At 43.6% G+C, this 16,930-nt stretch overlaps 1 protein-coding gene across 1 annotated transcript in view; it reads left to right on the top strand.

Moving 5' to 3' along the window:
* MAEA (macrophage erythroblast attacher, E3 ubiquitin ligase) overlaps window positions 1-16,930 on the top strand; it is a 149,425-nt gene that overhangs the window by 38,027 nt on the left and 94,468 nt on the right. The window contains exon 3 of the mRNA XM_077477943.1: window positions 9,272-9,475. Coding sequence (XP_077334069.1) covers window positions 9,272-9,475 — 204 coding nt within the window. The remainder of the gene's footprint in view (window positions 1-9,271; window positions 9,476-16,930) is intronic.

Genomic DNA, 16,930 nt, shown 5'->3' with positions numbered 1-16,930 from the left:
TCAAACCAATCACTGTGATTTACATGGATGCTGGTCGGAGCATGTTTGCTTTTCAATCCAGCGACCTGCAGACATTGATGAATTGGACTGCTATTGAGAAACCTCCACACTCTCTGCAGAGCTCCTTCACAGCTTCTCAGCCTATGCATTTTACTGAACGCTCTACGAGACTGGGTTTTTTTTTTCCTGCCCGTTATAGATGCTTCTTGTTGAAAATAAAATCTAGTTGACCCCATCGTTTTTAATAATGAATTTCTGATCTTTCTGGAACGATATGTGAAATGGAAGTCTAGTTCAGACTTGTCTTGATAGAGTTTCCAATCAGTTCTTTGGTCACACATTTAAAATGACTCAATTTGCTTCCCACCTTGTGATCAAATCTATAGAAGTAGATGAATAAATGGCAGTTTCCTTGTAAAAAATAAAAAAATATATATTATTTTTGTAAATATTTTATTATCTTTTCATGTAACAACACTGAAGAAATTACACTTTGCTACAATGTAAAGTAGTGAGTGTACAGCTTGTATAACAGTGTAAATTTGCTGTCCCCTCAAAATAACTCAACACACAGCCATTAATGTCTAAACCGCTGGCAACAAAAGTGAGTACACCCCTAAGTGAAGATGTCCAAATTGGGCAAAATGTGTCAATATTTTGTGTGGCCACCATTATTTTCCAGCACTGCCTTAACCCTCTTGGGCATGGAGTTCACCAGAGCTTCACAGGTTGCTACTGGAGTCCTCTTCCACTCCAACAACATAACGGAGCTGGTGGATGTTGGAGACCTTGCATTCCTCCACCTACCATTTGAGGATGCCCCACAGATGCTCAATAGGGTTTAGGTCTGGAGACATGCTTGGCCAGTCCACCACCTTTACCCTCACCTTCTTTAGCAAGGCAGTGGTCATCTTGGAGGTGTGTTTGGGGTCGTTATCATGTTGGAATACTGCCCTGTGGCCCAGTCTCTGAAGGGAGGGGATCATGCTCTGCTGCAGTGTGTCACAGTACATGTGGGCATCCATGGTTCCCTCAATGAGCTGTAGCTCCCCAGTTGAGTTGAGTTGCATCTTGATATAGCGTGGTCCTTTACCCCGAAGGGTCCTGACGCGTTTACAAACACATATACACGTATTAGGGCCAATTTAGAGACAGGATCTGATTTAACCTACCAGCATGTTTTTGGAGTCTGGGGGAGGAAACCGGAGTACTCAGAGAAAACCCACGCAGGTACAGGGAGAACACACAAAATCCAAACTCCGGCAGCACTCATGCAGCCCCAGACCATGACACTCCCACCACCATGCTTGACTGTAGGCAAGACACACTTGTCTTTGTACTCCTCACCTGGTTGCCGCCACACACGCTTGACACCATCTGAACCAAAGAAGTTTATCTTGGTCTCATCAGACCACAGGACATGGTTCCAGTAATCTATGCCCTTAGTCTGCTTGTCTTCAGCAAACTGCGGGATTTCTTGTGCATCATCTTTTAGAAAAGTCTTCCTTCTGGGACTACAGCCATGCAGACCAATTTTAATGCGGCGTATGGTATGAGCACTGACAGGCTGACCCCCCCATCCCTTCAACCTCTGCAGCAATGCTGGCAGCACTCATACATCTATTTCCCAAAGACAACCTCTGGATATGACGCTGAGCATGTGCACTCAACTTTGGTCAACCATGATGAGGCCTGTTCTGAGTGGAATCTGTCCTGTTAAACTGCTGTATGGTCTTGGCCACTGTGCTGCAGCTCAGTTTCATGGTCTTGGCAATCTTCTTATAGCCTAGACCATCTTTATGTAGAGCAACAATTCTTTTTTTCAGATCCTCAGAGAGTTCTTTGCCATGAGGTGCCATGTTGAACTTCCAGTGACCAGAGAGAGTGAGAGCGATGACACCAAATTTAACACACCTGCCCCATTCACACCAGAGACCTTGTAACACTAACGAGTCACATGACACCGGGGAGGGAAAATTACCAATTGGGCCCAATTTGGACATTTTCACTTAGGGATCTACTCACTTTTGTTGCCAACAGTTTAGACATTAATGGCTGTGTGTTGAGTTATTTTGAGGGGGCAGCAAATTTACACTGTTATAAAAGCTGTACACTCACTACTTTACATTGTAGCAAAGTCTAATTTCTTCAATGTTGTCACATGAAAAGATATAATAAAATATTCGCAAAAATGTGAGGGGTGTACTCAATTTTGTGAGATACTGTTTGTGTGTGTGTGTGTGTGTGTGTATATGTGTGTATATATATATATATATATATATATATATATATATATATATATATATATATATATATATATATATATGTGTGTGTATATGTATATAATATATATTACACACACACACAGTTAGTGGGTCCATATATATTTGCACAATTTTCATACTTTTGGCTCTGTATGCCAGAATGAAATTAAAACAAAACAATCCAAGTGAATTTGAAGTGCAGACTTTCAGCTTTAACATAAATAGAACATAAATGTCAAACGTTTTAGCAACTACAACCATTTTTATACACAGTCCACCCATTTTTAGGGGCTCAAATGTAATTGGACAAATTTAATATAATCAGAATAAATGTTCATTTTTAATATCCTTTACTAGCAATGATTGCCTGAAGTCTGGAACACATGGACATTACCAAAGACTGGATTTCCTCCTTTCTGATGCTTTGCCAGACTCTAACTACAGCTGTCTTCAGTTTATTTTTTGGTCTTTATGCCTTTAGTTTTGCCTTCAGCAAGTAAAATGCATGTTCAATTGAGTTGAGATCAGGTGATTGATTTGGCCATTGCAGAAATTTCCACTTCTTTTCCTTCTAAAGCTAATGGGTTGCTTTTGCAGTGTGTTTTGGATCATTGTCCATTTGTACCGAGAAGCGCCATCCAATCAACTTTGCTGCATTTGGCTGAATCTGGGCTGACCTTATATATATCTCTAAACACTGCAGAATTCATCTGTCAGCTTCTGTCTCCTGTCACATTATCAATAAACACCAATGACCCAGTGCCACTGGAAGCCATGCATGCTCATGCTATCACACTGCCTCCACCATGTTTTACAGATGACGTTGTTTGCTTTGGATCATGAGCTGTTCCAAGCCTTGTCCACACTTTTTTTTTTTTTTTTCTTCCTGTCATTCTGGTACAAATTAATTTTAGTTTCATCCATCCAAAGAATGCCTTTCCTGAACTTCTCTGGCTTTTTTAGATGTTTTTTTTTTGTCTAATCTGTTTTTTCTATTCTTCGGGCTTATGAATTGTTTGCACAACCCTCTGTATTTGCTCTTGTGAAGTCTTGTCTTGATTGTAGACTTTGACAATGATATTCCTACCTCCTGGAGAGTGTCCTTCACTTGTCTGGATGTTGTGAATGTCTCTCTCTCTCTTTACCATAGAGAGGATCCTGCGATCATCCACCACCATTGTCTTCTGTGGATTTTTATGTTGCTGAGCTCACCAGTGCATTCTTCTTTCCTCTGAATGTACCAAAATGTTGATTTGGCCACGCCTAATGTTGCTGATATCACTCTGATGGATTTGTTTCATTTTTGAAGCCTTACAATGGCCTGTTTCACCCGAATGGACATCTCCTTTGAACGCACAATGTAGGTTCACAGCAATAGATTCCGAATGCAAATACTACACTTAGAATCAACTCCAGAACTTTTACCTGCTTAATTGATGAAGAAATAATGAAGGAGTAACCCACACTGGACCATGAAACTGCTTTTGATTCAATTGTCCAATTACTTTTGGTCCCTTGAAAAAAAAAAGGGGGGCTTTTCTTAAGGGCTTTAATTCCTGAACCCTTCCTCCGATTTGGATTAAACCTGAGAGTATGCACTTTCACCCATGTCTATTATATAACTAAAGCTTGAATATGTTTTGGTAAATACCTGTAAAAGCTAAAATTGTGCCAGTGTCCAAATATATAAGGTCCTAACAGGATAGATATATATTGTGCAAAAGTTTTTGGCAGGTGTGAAAAAATGCTGTAAATTAAGAATTCTTTTAGAAATAGAAGCAATAATAGTTTTTTTTAAAATTTTTTATCAATTAACAAAATGGAAAGTAAATGAACAGAAGAGAAATCAAATTCCGCGTACACGCAGTTTTTGAAGGAGCTACTCGGCAGGTAGGTTGTTCCAAACATTTTGGAGAACTAACCACAGATATTCTGTGTATGTAGGCTGCCTCAAATCCTTCTGTCTCTTCATGTAATCTCAGACAGACTCTATGATGTTGAGATCAGGGCTCCGTGGGGGCCAAACCATCACTCCCAGGACTCCTTATTCTTCTTTACACCAAAGATATTTGTGAATGATGCTGGCTTTATCTTTGGAGTCCTTGTCCTGCTGCAGAATAATGCATGTTTCCATGTTGGTATGGCTTTTTAGCCTTAATTCTTCCATGAAGACCACTTCTGCCCAGACTTCTCTGGACAGGAGATGGGTGTATCTGGGTTCCACTGGTATTTGTGCTGATGGTTCTGTGCTGATGGCACTGCTGGACATCTTCTGATGTTGAAGGGAAGTAAGCATGTGTCTTTCATCTGCTGAATCAAGTTTCTTTGACTGACCACTGCGTCTACTTTCCTCAACGTTGCCCAATTGTCAATGGTGGCCTCAATGCTGAGAAATACAGGCAGGTACTTATCTATCATGCCATACCAAAAACAGTGAGGGACCTCTCCGAGAAAGGTAAAGTAACGTAAGAAAGTATAAAAACTTACCACCAGCCCATGTGAGCTAAATCAACCAAAATTATTAGGTGAGATCCATCTCAACAAAGCAATGCAAAAAGCTGGGCTTAAAGGAACCCAGAAGGATAGTTCAAATAGGACAAAGCAGCATAAAAAAACAAAGATTTTATTAGTTAATTAACCGCTTAAGCCCACACCATTTGGCTGGCCAAAGACCAGACCACTTTTTGCGATTTGGCACTGCATCGCTTTAACTGACAATTGCGCGGCCTTGCAACGTGGCTCCCAAATAAAATTGATGTCCTTTTTTTCCACAAATAGAGCTTTCTTTTGGTGGTATTTGATCACTTCTGCTATAAACAAAAAAATGTGACAATTTTGAAAAAAACACACACGATTTTTTACTTTTTGTCTAATAAATATCCCCCCAAAAAATATATAAAAAAACATTTTTTTTTTCTTAGTTTAGGCCGATACGTATTCTTCTACATATGTTTGGTAAAAAAAATCACAATAAGCGATTGATTGGTTTGCGCAAACGTTATAGCATCTACAAAATAGGGGATAGTTTTATGGCATCTTTATTTATAATTTTTTTTTACTAGTAATGGCGGCGATCAGCGATTACTTTTCATGACTGCGACATCATGGAGGACACGTCAGACAATTTTGACAAATTTTTGGAACGATTGGCATTAATACAGCAAACAGTGCGATTAAAATTGCATTGATTACTGTAAAAATGTCACTGGCAGTGAAGGGGTTAAAACTAGGGGGCAGTGAAGGGGTTATTGTATGTGCTAGTACTTTTTCTAACTGAAGGGGGGGTGGGACTGTGCAGGGAAACTAACAGGTCCCTTTTAATGCTCTGTATGAACAGACGATCTGTCAGTTCACTCCTCGGAGAACCGGAAACTGTGTGTTTACACACACAGCTCCCGTTCTCCGTGTTTTCCCCCGAGCGATCGCTGGAGCTGTGATCGAGACTGCTGGGCACTCGCATCGGCTTGGGGAGCACGCAAGCACCCCCCTAGTGGTCTTTTATGTTACCAACGTAACATAACGGCGTTTCGCACAGCCGAGCCATGTTGCCGCAGTACAACTGTGGTGGCTGGTCGGCAATCGGTTAATGACAACACAAATATGTAGCCTAAAGGGACTTAAACCTCCACTGCTCCAAGGTTAAAATGACAAAATTGTCCGTTCACGACAGCAGTTGCTCACACAACACACATGAATACTCACCCCTCCTAAAGCAATCCTGGTGTAAACTGGAGAAACTCAATGGGATTGTCTGGCTAATGGGTCAAAGAAAACGCCATATAGATGCTCACACGGAGCCTGCCACCAAAGTGACATAACGGCACACATGCGCAAAACGTTCTGTACCAGACATCCCTGGAAATACTGAAATATTTTGTTTGGGAATTTCGTTTTTGTCTGAAAAATTATATTTATTTACTGGTAGTTACTCCCGAAATTTATTTTTATTTATTTAGTTTAGTTAAAAAATGCATTTGTCTGAAAATACGAAATAATTAAAGCGGGAGTCCACCGGGACTCCGCGTTTTTTGTTTTTTTTAAAAGCCAGCAGCTACAAATACTGCAGCTGCTGACTTTTAAAATAGTGACACTTACCTGTCCAGCACGCCCGTGATGTCGGCACCCGAAGCCGAACTCTAGGTCGTCTGTCGGGTCCTGTCGCCGCCATCTTGGGTATGGGAATCAGGAAATGGAGCCTTTCGGCTTCATTTCCCGGTTCCCTACTGCGCATGCGCGAATCGCGCTGCGCAATAAGGACGCTCCCCGCTGCCTCTGGGATCTGTGTGTTTCCCAGCAGGCAGCGGGGCACTTGCGGGAAGTGGCGGGCACTTGCGGAAAGGGGCGTAAGTTACGCCCCTTTCCGCAGAGAGCTATCCCGGAAGTGGGTGCAGTTACCTGGATTATCCAGGTAACTGCACCCCCCTCCCCCCTGAAAGGTGCCGATTGTGGCACCGGAGGGGGGGGAGGGTTCCGATGAGCGGAAGGTCCACTTTAGGGTGGACCTCCGCTTTAAGGTCAAATCTGTCATTGAAGGCTTATGGTGTCTGTCGAATGTTCTAAGAAGATTCGACGGAGCAGCTAAATTACGCCGCAATCTTATTTCCGCTCCAATGTTCCGCCTACAAGCTATAGTAGAATTCTGATGTTGTATGATACTAGTAATAATTATATTTATTAATTATTATTACTACTCAACTCAACCAACATTAGAATTCTTCTATAGCCTATGGGCGGAGCATTTGACCATAAATGTCCGTTCGCAGGGACTGCTTCGTCGAATCTTCATGTTGAATCTTTTCTCTCTATTTTTAATAATCTTGGACTAATAGTTAGGCACATTCAACCTTTTTTGCTATTGTCTCTATAATGTCGAATCTTTTCTCTCTGTCGGATAATCTTGGACTAATAGAGCTAAGGTTAGGCACATTCGACCACAGGTTCGATGGACACAGATTGCTATTGTCAGTGTCATGTTGAATCTCCTATCTATATCGCACTGTTGTCACAACGGAAATAAAGCATTTGTTTATGTCGGATCTTTTGGGTTTCAGATTCTGCGCATTTAATGATAATGAAAATGCCCAACATTCGGACAAAAATGCATTTGGACGGAAACGAATGCACATGTCTATACGTCACCACAAGGGGCCTCTGATAAAGATATACTGGGTCTTGGCCTATAAGCTTGCCCTGTGGCAATACAGTGCACAGTAAGGTCCACAGACAGCACAGCATATGATGTATCACATAGTCCCAATCCTATATGGATAATGAAAAGCCAAGTGGTGAAAAATAGCTCATTGAGGACTCCACATGCGGCTGCCTCTATGGGCCAATGGGGTAGCAGGAGTGGAGCAATTCAAAGTCTGTCCATCCAGAGTACTCATCGATAATTAATGATCAACTGGTTTAAGTTATCAAGCCAGCTTTTTAATGCATTTAAAGATCAAATTTTCTATACCATAACTTTATATTACACATTAGTAGTCTGCGAGGAACCGAGTCCTTCGTGATGGTGTATAAATATATCGCAGCCAACTTATTGGCAAAGTTTCTGTTTACTTCTTCATAAAATGAAATATTTGTTTGATAAAATCTCTTTCATACATTAATGCTAGCTTCCTTGTGATCTTATTTTCTGTCACATGCTGTAGAATGTGGTTCTTTACTATTCCCTCCAATGGTATTCCAAATCTATGACTTGGGCTACAGATCTATAGTTGGTGAGTGATGACCTCCACCCACTTTTCAGGCTCGGTTCACACTGATGCGATGTGGGAAACCCTGCGAAACCAGTGCAGGTTCCCGCATCGCATCTAAATAAAGAATTAAAAAAACGTAAAGTTAGCCACATTTTTTTGTGTAATATGAAAGATGATGTTACACAGCAAGAATTGTGAGAAAACCGTGATCTTTATTCTAAGCAAAAAAATTGGTGCAATAATAGCCCCCAAATTAGTGTCAGTGAGTCCAATCATAAACCCCAGCATTGGTGTCCTAGGACACAATAATAATCCCAATATTGGTGTCAGTGAGTGTAACAATTACCTCCAACATTGATGTGAATGCGTGTAATAACTCCCCTGGTATCCATACAATTATTCCCCCTCCTACGTGGTCAGTGGCAGTGATATTTAACCCCCCGCAAAGTTAACCCCCTTCCCCCACCCCCTCCTGCATTGTGTTCAGTGGCAGTGAAAATTAACCCCCCCATTGTGATCAGTGGCAGAGAAAGTTAAAGGAGAAGTTCAGCCTGAGCTTGTTTGGCTGAGCTTCTCCTACGGGTCACAGAAGAGCAATTAATTTTGCACTCCTGTAACCCGTTTTCAGCAGAGAGCGGACTGAAGCCCGCTCTCTACTGACGTCACAGGAATCAGTCCAGGCACCACGTCATGGCGACAATGAAGTCTGGATCCGCCAGGTGCCTGAACTGATGGCAGTCTTAGCGAGCCGCTGAGAGGCTGGGATGGCCACTCCCCGCATCTCCACAGCTCAGTGCTCCAATGAGTGTGGAGGAGCAGAGAGGAGAGCTGTTGAGTGACAGCCAGCATATCTCTGCTCGGGAGCTGTGACAACCGAGCCATCGGCGATGTTCGTTGGCCCGGTTCTCAATGCAGAGGCGGCGAGGAACAGATCCAGCATTGGACCAATGCTCCATCCACCTAGGTAAGTATGGTTATGGGAAAACATTTTTTCCCATACTTCTCTTTTAACTCAGCCCACAGCACAGTCTCTCTCATTCAGTGCTGGGTTCTGGAACACAGAGAGCGACCCAGCAACCCTCTGCTTTCTTTATGGGGCCCAAGAGCCCCCGTGCCCTGTTTTGGGTACCAGGGGTCTAAAATGTACAGTGCAACCTACATTATTGCTTTCTCCAGAGCTCCTGATTATATCTGCCAATGGTAGCTGACATTAAATATATTTTCTCACATGACAGTTCCTGCATTTTGAGAAACCCAGATCTAAAGCAAAGGACCCTCTTTTTAAGCAGATCTCTCTTCTTCCAGGCAGTGGAGTCAATCCAGGCAGAGGACGAGAGCGCCAAATTGTGTAAGAGACGAATTGAACACCTGAAGGAACACAGCAGTGACCAGGCGGCTGCTGTCAACATGTGGAAGAAGAAACGTATGGACCGGATGATGGTGGAACATCTACTGCGCTGTGGCTACTATAACACAGCCGTCAAGCTGGCCAGGCAGAGTGGTATTGAGGTAAGATGGTCTGATATGGAAACCTGGTTGAAGGTGATCTATGATTACAGACAAAGACGACACAGCTACAAATACTGCAGCTGCTGACTTTTAAAATAGCGACACTTACCTGTCCAGCACGCCCGCGATGTCGGCACCCGAAGCCGATCTCTAGATCGTCTCTCGGGTCCTGCCACCGCCATCTTGGGTATGGGAATCAGGAAATGGAGCCTTTCAGCTTAATTTCCCGGTTCCCTACTGCGCATGCGCGAGTCGCGCTGCGCAATAAGGACGGTCCCCGCTGCCTCTGGGATCTGTGTGTTTCCCAGCAGGCAGCGGGGCACTTGCGGAAAGGGGCGGGCACTTGCGGAAAGGGGCGTAATCTACGCCCCTTTCCGCAGAGAGCTATCCCGGAAGTGGGTGCAGATACCTGTACTGTACAGGTATCTGCACCCCCCTCCCCCTGAAAGGTGCCAATTGTGGCGCCGGAGGGGGGGAGGGTTCCGATGAGCGGAAGGTCCACTTTAGGGTGGACCTCCGCTTTAAAATGCACGGAGGTCCAGTCATCGCAATGTTCATCCAGTAGAGGTCTGAGTCTCATGTTTGTATGGTGACTCGGATGCTTCATATCATAGCCCCACCCCCTTACATTACAGTTTCCCCCCAGGGTGGATTTGATTTAAATCAACTTGATTTCAATTATAATTTTTTAAAGAGCAACTGTTATCACTGCCCTGCATCGGCTCCTCCTCTGACCCACTGTTGACTCACGACAGTCCCATTCACTTTAATGGGATGGCTGATGATGCGACAGTGGCACAACAAGGTGAGGGACGTGGCGGCAGCAAGTGAGTGGATGCCCGCTAACAGGAGCTGCCATGATGGATCTGAAATGACAGGTGCTCTTTAAATGTAAGGACTCATTCTTCTTATTCTTCATGGTAGTTAGAATCTTTAATATTTGCAAACAAAATGAAGGTTTCCAATTTAGGCTTTATGTACATGGGATGTTTTACAACCTCTCCTGAATGATTTAACTTGACAGATAGTAACCCACGTTTAAAACGTCAGCTTTGCTGCATTTACATGCCGCTTTTGAGTTTAGAAGTGCCCAAAATTGAAAAACGCCTGTAAACGAAATGCAGCTAAAAGTGAGTTGCTGTGTTTAGACGTGTTTGGCGCCTGAAATGCTTGTAAACTCAGCTTCTGCCTAGAAATGACTGTAAATGACCCTGTGTACATGTACTTATAAGATAACAGAGGTTCAGGGGCAGTTGAAAAAAATGCCCACCTGCTCCTAAACGTTCGTTTACCAGCAGCAATGTACATGAGGCCTTAGAATAATAAGCTGTCAGTTTAGTAAAACAGCGATATCAGAACCGATTTTAGGTTAATCACACATATTTGGAGAACTACTCAAATTATTAATTGAATTAAAACAATAATATTATATTAAATATTTTTGTATTTGCTTAAACGTCAATTTCCAGTAACTGAAGTGCATAAACAAAATATCTTTGAAAAAACAAACAAACAAAAGACCTTAATCAAAGTTCCACCCAAAAGTGGAACTTATGCCGCGTACACACGAGAGGAAATTCCCCCAGCAAAAGTCCGATGTGAGCTTTTGGTTGGAAATTCCGACCGTATGTATGCTCCATCGGACTTTTGCTGGCAGATTTCCTGCCAGCAAAAGATTGACAGCAGGTTCTCCATTCTATGGTCAGAAAAAGTTCCGATCGGAAATTCTGATCGCCTGTACAAATTCCGACGCACAAAATTCCTACACGTGCTCGGAAACAATTCAACGCATGCTCGGAAGAATTGAACGTAATTTTCTCGGCTCGTCGTAGTGTTGTATGTCGCCGCATTCTTGACGGTCAAAAGTTCAGAGAACTTTTGTGTGACAGTGTGTATGCAAGTCAAGCTTGAGCGGAATTCCGTTGGAAAAACCATCCAAGTTTTTTTCCGATGGAAAATCCACTTGTGTGTACGGGGCATAAGGCTCGTTTGTCTCCTCCCCCCTCCTTGGCAACTTTCAGGGGGGGGCAGGTTTGAGAGCAGATACCTGTCTGTCTCAGGTATCCTGTCCCCACTTCCGGGAGTCAGGGCTGTGGCGAATTATGTGACAGCTCAGCTCCCTCCTCCTTCCCCGCCGGGCCTGTAGGAGCCTCGCGCATACGCAGTAGGGACCTGGCGTTAAGCCATAATGCTACACTGTCGGGTTCCCTTACTTGCAATGGCAAACATCAGCTGCGGTGCCAACATCGCTGGACTCCAGGACAGGTAAGTGTCCTATTATTAAGTCAGCAGCTGCAGTATGAGTAGCTGCTGGCTTTCAATTTTTGCAGCGGTGGGCGGACCTCCACTTTAAACTGAATATTTTAGTTGGGTCCACATAAAAAAAAACTTCAAACACAGTCCTTTCATCACTGCCTGTCTTATCATGATGATTCATTCGGGCCACCAGGCCTAGCTTATCTTTGTTGCATTGCTTGCATATTGCATGCATACCTTCTTTACTCATAGGTAGAGGAACTTCATAAAGTATTCCCAAGCTGGGTCTCTTTTGCAGCCTGCTGCCATTTTTTGCTTTTCACGGGAGGAATAAAGCACTTCAAGCAATGTGCAGAAAGTTTACAAGGGTTATAAGCTGCTTAGAAGGATTCACTTTCCTTTTCACTGCTTGCCCTTACTCCTCACACTTAGAGCCTGGTACAGATGCATTTCTCTTCAAACAATCATACAGTTCGTAGTGTACATAGATTTGCAAAACAATGGGATAAAGGACTATTCCTGAACTTTGTTTTTTTTCATGGCTGCTGTGAAATTGTGTGAATGCGTCAATGCAGTGCATGTTATCTCAGCTTGTAGAGCTTGGATTCAATGAGTTTACCAAAAATGTAAATATTGAAGAATATACAGCCTCATGCTACATAACTAAGCTCCATTTCATGCTGAATAAACAAAATTATTAATGTATCTTAAATAGAAAACCTATCTTTAGATAGATTTTTTACTCCAAAAGCATTTTATTAAAAAAATAATAATTCAGATTTAAATAAAATAATTTTTTATTTTAAAACATTGATTTTTATCCACCCTGGTTTCCCCCTTACAATACAGCCCATTATTTATAGTGGCACTTTACATTAGAGCCCCTTTTTGCATCCAAGCTCCCCCATTTTACATCACAGCCCCCCTTTACATCAAAGTGCCTCCTGCACTTCAATGTCCTCCTTCACATCAGTGACCTCTTTCACCCCGTTACATTACAGCCCCCCTTCCTTGCACCCAGCCCCCTTTACAGCCCCTCCCTCTTCCTTGCACCCTAGTCCCCTTCATAGCCCCTCCATATTGCATCTTACTCCCCTTCACAGCCCCCCTTCCTTGTATACTGGCCCCCTTCACAGCCCCCCTTCCTTGTATACTGTTCCCCTTCACAGCCCCCTTCCTTGTATACTGGTCCCCTTCACAGACCCCTTTCCTTGTATACTGGTCCCCTTCACAGACCCCCTTCCTTGTATACTGGTCCCCTTCACAGCCCCCCTTCCTTGTATACTGGTCCCCTTCACAGCCCCCTTCCTTGTATACTGGTCCCCTTCACAGACCCCCTTCCTTGTATACTGGTCCCCTTCACAGACCCCCTTCCTTGTATACTGGTCCCCCTTCACAGCCCCCCTTCCTTGTATACTGGTCCCCTTCACAGCCCCCCTTCCTTGTATACTGGTCCCCTTCACAGCCCCCCTTCCTTGTATACTGGTCCCCTTCACAGCCCCCCTTCCTTGTATACTGGTCCTCTTCACAGCCCCCCTTCCTTGTATACTGGTCCCCTTCACAGCCCCCCTTCCTTGTATACTGGTCCCCTTCACAGCCCCCCTTCCTTGTATACTGGTCCCCTTCTCAGCCCCCCTTCCTTGTATACTGGTCCCCTTCTCAGCCCCCCTTCCTTGTATACTGGTCCCCTTCTCAGCCCCCCTTCCTTGTATACTGGTCCCCTTCTCAGCCCCCCTACCTTGTATACTGGCCCCCTTCACAGCCCCCCTTCCTTGTATACTGGTTCCCTTCACAGACCCCCTTCCTTGTATACTGGTCCCCTTCACAGACCCCCTTCCTTGTATACTGGTCCCCTTCACAGACCACTTTCCTTGTATACTGGCCCCCTTCACAGCCCCCCTTCCTTGTATACTGGTTCCCTTCACAGACCCCCTTCCTTGTATACTGGTCCCCTTCACAGACCCCCTTCCTTGTATACTGGTCCCCTTCACAGACCCCCTTCCTTGTATACTGGTCCCCTTCACAGACCCCCTTCCTTGTATACTGGTCCCCTTCACAGCCCCCCTTCCTTGTATACTGGTCCCCTTCACAGCCCCCCTTCCTTGTATACTGGCCCCCTTCACAGACCCCCTTCCGTTTATACTGGTCCCCTTCACAGCCCCCCTTCCTTCCTTCCTTCCTTCCTTGCAACCTAGTCCTCTTATGTGAATGCCCCCTCCCTTGCATCACATTTCTCCCTGCCAATCACAACCCTCCTCCAACCTTACCAATCTTGCAGAGAAGGCAAAAGGCACAGCATTTCCAGCCAGAGGGCAAGAACTGCCCATGCCCTTTCCATTTTAACAGACAGGTGATTGGTTGCTAGACCGCCCCAAAACAAATCACTGGCTTGTTAACCTAAAAATTGGGCAGCGCCCACCCTCTGTCTGGACGTAGCATGCCTTCTATCATCTGCCTGCTGTTAAGAAGGAGGATATCTTCTGGGAGAGAGAACACATAGGCTGCTAAGTGGCCAAGCCACGGTCTAGATTGGACTGTCATTCAGTCCGTGTCCAGACCGCGGTCCGCCATGTAGTGATGTCTGCTCGAAGGAATGATGCATCTCTAGTTTCTCAAGTGAAAATAATTAGATCACAGCTGTTTTATTGTAGTGTAGATTGTTAAAAAACATTTTTTGCAAAAACAATACTACAAAAAAAAAAAAGTTTTATTCTATTGGTTAGGGTTCTGCAAATAAATTAGCCTGGGCTATTTTCTCTTTAGTTGAAATATAGCAAAGAAGGAAAAATTGACCAGAACAGCTTTATAAATAATTTAAACTGTCAGAAGCAATGCTTTTGCTTGTAAAATGACCATCCAGATGCATCAGCCTCTATAAAAATAAAATAAAAAATAAAGGCCTACTTATCTCGTTCTCCTAGAAGAAAAAAGAATTGATATGTATCTCCCAAGTATGAATAAATCTGGTCTCATCCCAGGAATACAGACTTCTTAACAACACTACTCGCTCATTCCCTGTGTGAAGTTATCTGATCTCTCGGAGAAAATAATGAGAAGAGAGCTTGTATATCAGCAGGTGCTGACAGCAAAACCTGCGCTAATCAAATATGACGATTGAGCTAATTTGCTAATGGTTTCCCGCTCTCTAATGATGTGATAAACAGCGCCGAGTTGGAAAAATAGAAGCGGCCATAACAAATGATTTTGATAGAATGGGCTATAAAGACAGCTCATCAGACTGAGCTTGTTAGACTGAATAATGATCTTATTTTGATACCATTATGACCTTGAATTGCAACACTGGAATCAAATGTGTGTTTTTTATTTTTTTAATTTTATTTTTTTATTATTTTTGTTTTTTTTGTTTTTCTTTTTAGAATGTAGACACAGATCAAGCTTCAGGCTTGTAGTGCGTGTGTTAATTTATCTCGGGTGTTTGTGTTCTGCTACATTACATAAGATAATCATATTCTGTTGTGCCATTGTAGCCTCCTCGTTGTGTGATAATTATATGTTGGAGCGGATATAGAACTAGTACAGTGGCTTCGTTTACATTTTTCATTTACAGAAAAGTGCTGCTAATAGGAAACCGTAGACTAGATTTTCAGTTGAAAGCGAGAAACTTAAACCAAAATTGTGATCCTTTCAGTAAATAGGAGTAGCACCTGTGATACGTGTCATAGAGTTTGGGGAAAATTGCCCTAAAGTGAACCAGTCATGTACTGCAGAATATATACACACAGGCCACTCTATTGGGCACACCTTGCTAGTACCGGGTTGGACCCCCTTTTGCCTTAATCACTTAAAGACCGAGCCTCTTTTTGCGATGTGTTGTTTACAAGTTAAAAACAGTTTTTTGGGGGTTTTTTGCTAGAAAATTATTTAGAACCCCCAAACATTATAAAAAAAAATTCTAACGCCCTAGAGAATAAAATAGCGGTTGTTGCAATATTTTCTGTTACACTGTATTGCACAGAGGTCTTGCAAGGGCACTTTTTTTTTGGAAAAAAAATACACTTTTTTGAATTAAAAAATAAGACCGCAGTAAAGTTAGCCCAATTTTTTGTTTTTTAATTGTGAAAGATAATGTTACGCCGAGTAAATTGATACCCAACATGTCACGCTTCAAAATTGCACCCACTTGTGGAATGGCGACAAACTCTTACCCTTAAAAATCTCCATAGGCGACATTTAAAAAATTCTACAGGTTGCATGTTTTGCGTTAGAGGAGGTCCAGAATTATTGCTCTCGCTCTAACGATCGCGGCGATACCTCACACGTGTGGTTTGAACACCATTTTCATATGCGGGCGCTACTCACGTATGCGTTTGATTCTGTATGCGAGCTCGGCAGGACAAGGGCGCGTTTAAAATGTTTTAAATTTTTTTTATTATTTATTTTACCTTTTATTTTTACACTTAAAAAAAAAAAAAAAGTGTCACTTTTATTCCTATTACAAGGAATGTAAACTTGTAATAGAAATAAAGCATGACAGTAGCTCTTAAACATGAGATCTGGGGTCCAAAAGGAGACGGGGAGGAGACAGGGAGGAGCCGGGAGAAGGGAGGACATGGGGCCAGCCTTGGTCAGTCAGTCCTGGCCGGGGAAACATCTTCTGGCCAGCGCAATGGGGGCCATTCCATTGACAGGACCCCTGGTAGCTGCCGCTGACCTGATATTCCCTCACCCCGCACGCGGGGTGGACTGTTTCCTTCCCCATTGGTAGCACAGTCCCACGCAACAAGCTACAGCAAGACGCCGGGGACTGTGTGTGTGCGGGAGGCGGTACTCGGGGACAGAGATCTCTGCCTACCCCCTGCCTACCTAAACCGCTCCAAAGATGCTGCTAGCAGGACTTTTTTTAGCGTCCTGCCAGTGCACCGCTCCAGTGTGAAAGCCCTCGGGGGTTTCATATTGGAGACACAGGAGCGGCTCTTTCAGGGCGCTTTGCAGGCTCTATTTTTAGCACTGTAGCACATGAAAAACGCCCCAGTGTGAAAGGGGTCTTATTTTAAGGAAAAAATTGTGATTCTCATTTTAGCCAAAATCGTGCAGCTCTAATAACGTATATTAAAGCAGGGTTTCATCGGAACCCTCCCCCCCCCTACGGTGTCCCAGTTGGCACCTTTCAGGGGGAGGGGGGTGGGGGGTGCAGATACCTGTCTAAGACAGGTATTTGCACCCACTTCTGTGCATAGA

The sequence above is a fragment of the Lithobates pipiens genome, unplaced genomic scaffold, assembly GCF_037356315.1.
Source record: "Lithobates pipiens isolate NorthernLeopardFrog02 unplaced genomic scaffold, aLitPip1_a1.2 Scaffold_13, whole genome shotgun sequence".
In the NCBI taxonomy this organism is placed as follows: domain Eukaryota; kingdom Metazoa; phylum Chordata; class Amphibia; order Anura; family Ranidae; genus Lithobates; species Lithobates pipiens.
This window is presented reverse-complemented; position numbering and strand designations above follow the sequence as displayed.